Source organism: Macadamia integrifolia, chromosome 11 (genome assembly GCF_013358625.1).
Source record: "Macadamia integrifolia cultivar HAES 741 chromosome 11, SCU_Mint_v3, whole genome shotgun sequence".
Lineage (NCBI taxonomy): Eukaryota > Viridiplantae > Streptophyta > Magnoliopsida > Proteales > Proteaceae > Macadamia > Macadamia integrifolia.
In genome coordinates, this window is record NC_056567.1 from 29052378 (window position 1) to 29060091 (window position 7714).

At 41.9% G+C, this 7714-nt stretch overlaps 2 protein-coding genes across 3 annotated transcripts; both read left to right on the forward strand.

Annotated features, from left to right (window-relative positions):
• Positions 1-246: 246 nt before the first annotated feature.
• On the forward strand, positions 247-3924 carry LOC122094307 (F-box/LRR-repeat protein 3). 2 transcript variants are annotated; one of them, XM_042665073.1, is made up of 8 exons: positions 247-1434; positions 1516-1641; positions 1925-2029; positions 2126-2278; positions 2444-2525; positions 2650-2779; positions 2868-3162; positions 3264-3924. In XM_042665073.1, exons 1-8 carry the CDS (start codon positions 754-756, stop codon positions 3528-3530), a joined length of 1839 nt encoding a protein of 612 aa, XP_042521007.1. In that variant the 5' UTR covers positions 247-753; the 3' UTR covers positions 3531-3924. The 2 variants fall into 2 exon arrangements, with proteins under 2 accessions (XP_042521007.1, XP_042521006.1); XM_042665072.1 differs by having other exon boundaries at positions 2126-2525.
• A 1472-nt stretch (positions 3925-5396) lies between these two features.
• Positions 5397-6827, forward strand: LOC122093647. Its single transcript, XM_042664009.1, has 3 exons — positions 5397-5861; positions 5966-6050; positions 6141-6827. The coding sequence occupies exons 1-3, from the start codon at positions 5521-5523 to the stop codon at positions 6783-6785; spliced, it is 1071 nt and encodes a 356-aa protein (XP_042519943.1). The 5' UTR covers positions 5397-5520; the 3' UTR covers positions 6786-6827.
• The last annotated feature ends 887 nt before the right edge of the window (positions 6828-7714 follow it).

The following is a 7714-nucleotide window of genomic DNA, read 5'->3' on the forward strand; positions in this document are numbered from 1 at the left end:
AGTACCGTACGGTGCAGGCTAAACACCAAGTGCATGATAGCTGGCTCCTGGAAAAGGAAAGTGCGGCCTACGGGGGTTTTCGTACTTTTCGTACTATTTGAAGAAAGCGTTCAGTTCGTTGTGTAATCAATTAATAAAATTCCAAAGGTAACTGAAACTTCACCTGTCCCATTGACCATCCTACTGTACGCCGATAGCTAAGTCTACCACCACAACCACCAAGGCTCATGAGCAGTGAAGTCCCTATAACAAACCCCACTTGACCTTTCGTCCCGTCCTCTCCCTGTCTGCGTCGCTGCAGGTTGTTGTCTCTTTCCTCTATGAGATTCGAGGATCTCCGGTGATTGCTAATTGCTTTTTCTGAAATCTGATTGTCGCCAACCGAAACAGAGCTGAGGAAAGTATGCAAATGAAGCACAATCGATTTGGCCGGAGGAATCGTTACGGCCTTTCTCATCTCTTATCTGAAACCATTCAACAACCAATTCTCCACTTTCGCCTCCTCTTCCTCTTCGTACCAACCTGATTAGTGTTACTTCTTTCAGTTTTTCCTTTTTTCATTTTTGGAGTTTGTAATAGAAGATCCAGATTTCAGATACATCCCCCCTCCCCTCCTCCTTCCCCGTCGTCTATCTATCTATCTATCTATCTATCTATCTATCTATCTTCTACTCTCTGATCTCTTCTGGTGTGCAACTGAAACACTTGAAGTGGAAGTGCTGTTGGTACTGCTACACCATCATATATCATCGTATGACGATGACGATGATGATGATGGAGGCTATGGTGGCTAAAGCTTCTGTCCGTTTTCCTTCCATACTGACTGTATTGACTGAAGACCTGCTCTTACGGATACTTGACATGCTTATTGAGAACTCCCACAGGAAATCCTGGAGTTTGGTCTGCAAAGAGTTTCTCCGATTGGAATCCATTCATCGTCGATCCCTTCGTGTATTCCGTCACGATTCTCTGCCTCGCCTCCTTCGCAGGTACCAATTCCTTGACCTCCTCGACCTCTCCGCCTGCCCCTGCGTTGATGATGCCACCATGGCTCTCCTTTTCGGAAGCCCATATATCTCCTTCTCTGCTCGATGGATCAAAACCTTGGTTCTCTCCAGAACATCCGCCTTAAGATCGGGTGGCTTAGAGGTGGTGGTGAGGTCGTTCCCCTGTCTTCAGGAGATCGATTTGTCTTATTGCTGTGGGTTTGGAGATCGGGATGCTTCGGCCCTCTCGCATGCTCAAGGTTTGAAGGTTCTGAAACTGGTCAAGTGTTTGAGAGTTACGGATTTCGGGTTGGCCAAGATTGTTGTTGGGTGTGTTAAGTTGGAAAACCTGAGCTTGAAATGGTGTTTGAAGATCACAGATCTCGGAATTGAGCTTCTGTCGAAGAAGTGTACCGCCTTGAGAATTCTTGATCTCTCTTATCTCAAGGTAAGAAAGTGTTAAAGTTGATGCTACTATATGTTCATTCTCTGAAAATCTATTTGCTTATTGGAAATTGAAATCGATCAGGTGACCAACAAATCCCTTCATTCTATCTCTTCTCTCTGGAGACTGGAAGTTCTATACATGGTAGGATGCTCTTCTGTGGATGACGATGGCTTGCATTTCCTAAGTAACGGAAACCCTTCACTCCAGGTAAAATTTCTTTTCCTTAGATCAAGTAATAAATATGGGTTCCTAATTTGATTTCGCTTCTCAATCAATATAGGTAACCAGATATGACAAGTTAATTAGTTTCAGTTCATGTCACAAACCCTTACTATTTATTGCTTTACATAAAAAGGAATGTACCACTTGCCTCATCTATGATCAAACAGACGAAAAAGGAAGAAAATGGAAAATAAAGAGAGGAATTGTAAATTGAAAATCGACTTCTTTTGGTTTTGATTTTGAGAAGCGTAATTTCAACTGATTGCAGTGCATTGATGTATCGAGGTGCAATAATGTGAGTTCACGAGGCTTACTTTCGGTTGTTAGAGGACATAAGGGTCTGCATCAGATCACCACTGGTTACAGTTTTTCTGTAAGTTCGTTTAAGTGCCTTCGCACTCTTTGCTGACACTGTTATCTCAGTAATTTCTGTACTGGAACATGGCTTAGTTGAATTTTGATTCTACAGGAGCTTTCCAAACCTCTTGTCTACAAACTGAGCGAGTTAAGAAACCTGAAATCCATTAATGTTTATGCGGCTGGAGTGTCTGATTGGAGCCTTGAGATCATTGGCAACAATTGCAAGCATTTGGTCGAAATTGGACTGAGCAAGTGCGCTGAGGTGACTAACTTAGGCGTCAAAAAGCTGGTCGCCAGCTGTTCTGATTTGAAGATACTTGATCTTACATGCTGCCATTTAATCACTGATGCAGCGCTTTCTGCTATAGCTGATTCCTGTAAGAATCTTTTGTGCCTCAAGTTGGAGTCTTGTAATTTGATCACACAGATGGGTCTTGGTTGCCTTGGATCATGTTGCCTGCTTTTAGAGGAGCTTGATCTCACCGATTGTATGGGTGTGAATGATGCAGGTAGAAAACAGTAAAACTTGAACTTGGTTTAGAGGTGCCCAAAGATGGATCAACTTGGCTTTGGCAAGTAAATTCCTACTTCCAAGATATCAAATTTAAACATGTATAACATTGTTATTTGCAGGACTTGAGCAATTGTCTAGATGTATGGACCTCCTGTGCTTAAAATTGGGACTTTGCATGAACATATCAGACAAGGGTCTGAGCCATATCGGACATAAATGCACAAAGCTGCTTGAACTCGATCTATACCGGTAATGTTACTATTACTTGTAATACCTCGATGGGCTTGTGTGAAAGCATATTCAGTCTAGAATGGCTTTGTTTATGTATGTGTTGCAGCTGCAAGGGCATTGGAGACTATGGATTAGCTGCCATTGCAAGTGGATGCAAGAAGCTAAAGAAGTTGAACATATGTTATTGTGTGGAGATCAGCGATGAAGGCCTAAAGCATCTAAGCACTCTAGAGGAGCTAGTTGACTTGGAGATGCGTAGCTTATTGAAGGTCACTAGTGTGGGACTGACAGCTATTGCAGTTGGGTGCAAGAGCCTGGCAGAATTAGACATGAAGAGGTGCTGTGGTGTCTGTGATGCAGGTTTTTGGGCCCTTGCCCACTACTCACCAAACATCCGGCAGGTTGGTTACTTCCCTGACTGTCATCGATCAACCAATTCACAGAAGAAATGCATCTTTAGTTCTATACTATGAATTATGTGGGAAAATTTGTTTTTGTGCAGATAAACCTGAGCCAATGCCGGATTTCAGATGTAGCGTTGTACATTGCGATGGGGAAAATGAAATGCCTACAGGTTGCGAAGCTGGTGCACCTCACCCATGTCTCAGTGGAAGGGTTTGAACTAGCTCTTAGAGCTTCCTGTATTCGACTCAAGAAGCTGAAGTTGCTTAGCACTCTTATGTTCTTGCTGTCCTCGGAGCTGCTCCAGGTGCTGCAAGCCCGGGGTTGCAAGATTAGGTGGATGGAAAAGGCTTTGATTTTGGATTAACATGGACCATGTTTCTTCTACTTCTACTTCTACTACTTCTATGGGTGGTCCACCTAGCCAAAGGTGGCTGGCTGTGTGGCACCTGGAATAGGGTGGATACATGAACCAAAACATCCTCTTCTGAGAAGATGAAAAGAATATTGAATGGCTAGCAATTGTACAAGATATGAGCTGTATACCCTTTTCTTTATCATTACTCAGCCTGAAACAAAACATTAGAACCGTTGGTTGGATAGATTTCTAGTTTTTGGTTGGCCAAAACGTGGTCCTAGAGAAGATGTGGAATCCGCTTTTTAGAAAAGAATAAAGTGCGGGTGAGCGAATGAATGATGTGGAATCCATATCCATCAAACATTTATCATTTTAGTGCGTATTTGAATATTTGTGTGATTCATCTTATCGTTTTAGATGCACCAAATAGCCCCTCACCCTTGCTCATGTTTCTAAAATTTGGATTGGATTAGTCAGTATTGATTAGATCAGAATGGTATTGGCTCTTGATCAATCTCAGATCCTGACATTTTTTTCTATTCTCATACATATGTATGGTAGATCTATTTGATATGGTAAAATTGTAATAAAATTGATATTTTTTAAGAAGTTTGATTTAGCCAATTGGCATTGATATCAAAATGATATCAGTCTTGATCAATCTCTGACTGTTCTAGAGTTTTAGAATCTTGCTGCGAAATTCTGATTGCAATGATCTTTCCTCGTACATCTGCAATCTACAAGGTGGTATGCAGGTTGCAGAGTACATATTTTGGGAAACTGTATAAATTTGTTTGGTTGGCTAGAAAAAAAAAAAAAAAAACTCATTATTGATTTCATCCTTTCTAAAACTTGTCATTGCTTTTAGACAAAAGGTTTTATGCACGACTCCTCCAACCAAGAGGGATCTGTTATTATACATTTGTCCCCTATACTCATCTAAAGTTTGAAAGACAACCGCGTAGCAGTGCATAGGTTTTACTTTTTATCTTGTTCTTTTATTCATTTCTGGTCAACCAAACACACCTGGTCAAGGAAAACTGAGCAGTTGGCAAAGCAGGGTTGGGCCTTGATCTCCTATTCAAATCCTCCCACTGAACAATGCAGTGCATGCAAGCCCTGCCCCACCTCAGACCACCCCTTGGGCGCCCAGCTAGTGGTGGCCTATGCGCCAAGAAAGAACTCACACCCTTCACCCCTAGCTATTTCCACGTCCCACTTTGCTAGGTCCAAGCAGGATTTCAAAACGTGGAATCAGTCAGTTTCGATTCCGAACAGGATCGATCCCAAGAACCCAAGAATTGGTCCTCAGAAACAAAACAGAGAATTTCTAGGGGTTTGGGGTTTGAATCAACTTTGGATCGGTCACCAGACTCACCACCTACAATTCCACAGCATGGAAAATTTTGCCTTTCGGAAATATAGAATCTTGCTCTGGGACTAGCAAATTAAGAAGTGGAAATGGAAATACCACTGAAAAGGCAGATTAGCTTATCAGCTTATCTAATAGGCCAGGTACGCAAGTAGTGAATACCCTTAAAAATACAGTTAGTTGTTACTGCCTAAGTCTCACCTGAGTAGAAAGAGAGTCTGAATCCACGATCATGTGAGCATCCAACACTTGTTCCATTTCATACTATTATAAGGCTGAAAATGAATACATTTAAAAATAAAAAGGAACAAGTATTAAATGTTCACACATACGAGAAGCGGATCCAAATTTGCAGGAAGGACGAACTAATGCGACCTATCCGGCTCCTCTACTAAATATGAGCAACCCACGGAGCTAAAGACCCGTTCCAATGGTAGACAGAGTAGGGACTAGAGTGACTAGACAATCGAGAGAGAAATTTACAAAAGGTTGCGACTTCGCCAAAGGTGTCCGCTTCAAACTCCGATCCAAAAAGAAACAATCCTGCACACCTACTTCATTTGTATTAAAAACCAACATAAACCCAGATAGAATAGGAATCTTGTCCTCACCATCAGAAGACAGAAAATGGGGTCGGAGATCAACTCCAATCAGGGTAAGGAGAAGGAGAAGAAGACGAAGCTGATCGTCTGTGGTGGTGCCGGATTTGAAATCGGAAAACTGGTTGTGTTGGGTGGAGCCTTAGCTGCTGGAGCTCTGATTGCAGCTCTTACGAACAAAGCGAGAAAAAGGAGACTCAGAACCACCACTCCAACGCAAAAATCCATCGAAGACCAATCAAAACCTACTGATCTGACAAAAACATTAAAGAACGGCAGCCATTGCAGCTGTGCAGGAGGTGGAAATGAAGGCCTCCGTTCTCTTCTTCCAACTCCATCCCAGTCGATTGAATGCCAACATAACTGCTGGTAATCGTAGAAAACTCGAAAGTATAAATTTTGCAGGTTACTTAAAATTTTTATATCCTTTATTTTGATCTAAATCTAGATAATTAAATCATTGGTTACTTCAGCTGCTACTGCGATGATGGATTATCAAAAATTGATTCAACCCATATCAATTTTTCTCAACTTGTGGTGGTTCAAAGTCTGATATTGGTAATTCCTTTCTCAATTCCCTGTTTTTTTTTTCCCCTTCATTAAGAGAAAACCAACCACCATTTTCTGATTGGAATTCATACCGTTCAGGATGCAAACGTGAACAACTCAAAGGAGGAGACAGATAAGAACATACCAGCGTTCGAGTTCGATGATTATAATATCAACAAGGCTGAAACTCCCGTCAGCGCCATAGAAGCATTACAATTGCTGAACGATGGCACCTGCCCACTCAAACAGGAAGACAGAGATCAAGCTGATAATGTCGGGGGCTCACCTACTGTAGATGGAAGCTCATCAGAGAAGTCCAATGGCGAGGGAGAAGCTGATGAATCTTTCGAGGAAGAAGAGGAAGGTTCCGAAGTAACACCAGACTCTTCCGTGGAATCCAGCGCTGAGGCTGTTTGGCCGGCTGAGTCAATTGAAGCAGAGATGTTGGACTTAAAAGAGAATAAGGCTGACTATATAGAATCAGATTCAGCTGAGAAAAATGGCGAAGGTGCTAAGAAAGCAAGCAGAGTGAAAGATGGTGAGGAGTATGAGATCATAGGGAGACCGACGGAGATTCTGGATCAGATGGATGATATGGAGTTTAACATGGCTGATCATCCATCATTGAGCGCATCATCAAGATCAAGGTTCTTACTATGCTTAACGAAGCTAGTGGTGCTGCTGATGATTTCACTCGCCATTACATCGCTAAGTCTAATCATTTCCCTTACATTTATGACATGATTTCCTCTCATCCTATTAAGAAGCATCATATTGAAGAGGGCACTCTGATCTTTCTCTTTTTTTTTTTTTCTCTTCGTGTTTTTTGTTGTGTGGTGGGGTGGGGTGGGGTGGGGTGGTGGGGGCGACAGAGATTTCTAAACACCATCAAATGAGTTTCAAAGAAATAGCCCATGAGGTTCAGAGAGAAGGCAGCATCTCATAAGGGCCCAAGCATGAGCCTCAGACTCATACAAAGTGCTTTACTCACAGCCTAAGACTAACTGAGGAAGAAGCAGTGATGAAAAGCTCAAAAGGGAACTGTTCTGCAGGATGAAGATCAAGGTTTTGAAATTTCATAATTTGACCTATTTCAATATCTGTCGAATTCAAAATATTTCGATGACAATTCAGTCCACTGCAATTCAATTAATTATTTTGTTATGAAATCGGAATATTACATGAAATTTCAGTTATTTCTAAACCATGGTGAAAATCCAGCAAAAAACACCAAATCACTACTTGTTTACACCAAAAATCAGGGATCCAACTAAGAACTTGAATTGTTTCAGCCGCTGGTTCTGATCTCCTCCAACAAACCAGTTCAATTCAGGTCAGTTTTAAGACTGCTGTCAGCAGCAAGCACAAATATGTATCCTTGATCAGGTACCCCAAGAGACCAAGGAGTTTCAAATTACCTACAATGGGATACAGCTTGGGTAGCCCCCCATAGAACAGGGCCAGTGATACCAAAGCTGCTGAATCGTCAATGGGCTGCATCAATGTGAAGCGCCCGACCATCCCCACGAACTAGTACTGCTACGCCAATCCAAAATCCATTTACAGAAATTACCTGACTTTACCCAGAAACTTACCTGTGATCCCCATCTAATCAATGTAAAGGTTCTCATCAATATATCGTGTCCAGTTACTGATCTAATACACGTTGGGGT

Bases quoted from the DNA above. Each gene is read 5' to 3' on its own strand.
- LOC122093647 (XM_042664009.1), top strand. From the start codon at position 5,521: ATGGGGTCGGAGATCAACTCCAATCAGGGTAAGGAGAAGGAGAAGAAG. The intron at 5,862-5,965 runs GTAATCGTAGAA...TGGTTACTTCAG, and splicing joins GAATGCCAACATAACTGCTG to CTGCTACTGCGATGATGGAT. The intron at 6,051-6,140 runs GTAATTCCTTTC...CATACCGTTCAG, and splicing joins TGGTTCAAAGTCTGATATTG to GATGCAAACGTGAACAACTC.
- LOC122094307 (XM_042665072.1), top strand. From the start codon at position 754: ATGACGATGACGATGATGATGATGGAGGCTATGGTGGCTAAAGCTTCT. The intron at 1,642-1,924 runs GTAAAATTTCTT...AACTGATTGCAG, and splicing joins ACGGAAACCCTTCACTCCAG to TGCATTGATGTATCGAGGTG. The intron at 2,526-2,649 runs GTAGAAAACAGT...TGTTATTTGCAG, and splicing joins TATGGGTGTGAATGATGCAG to GACTTGAGCAATTGTCTAGA.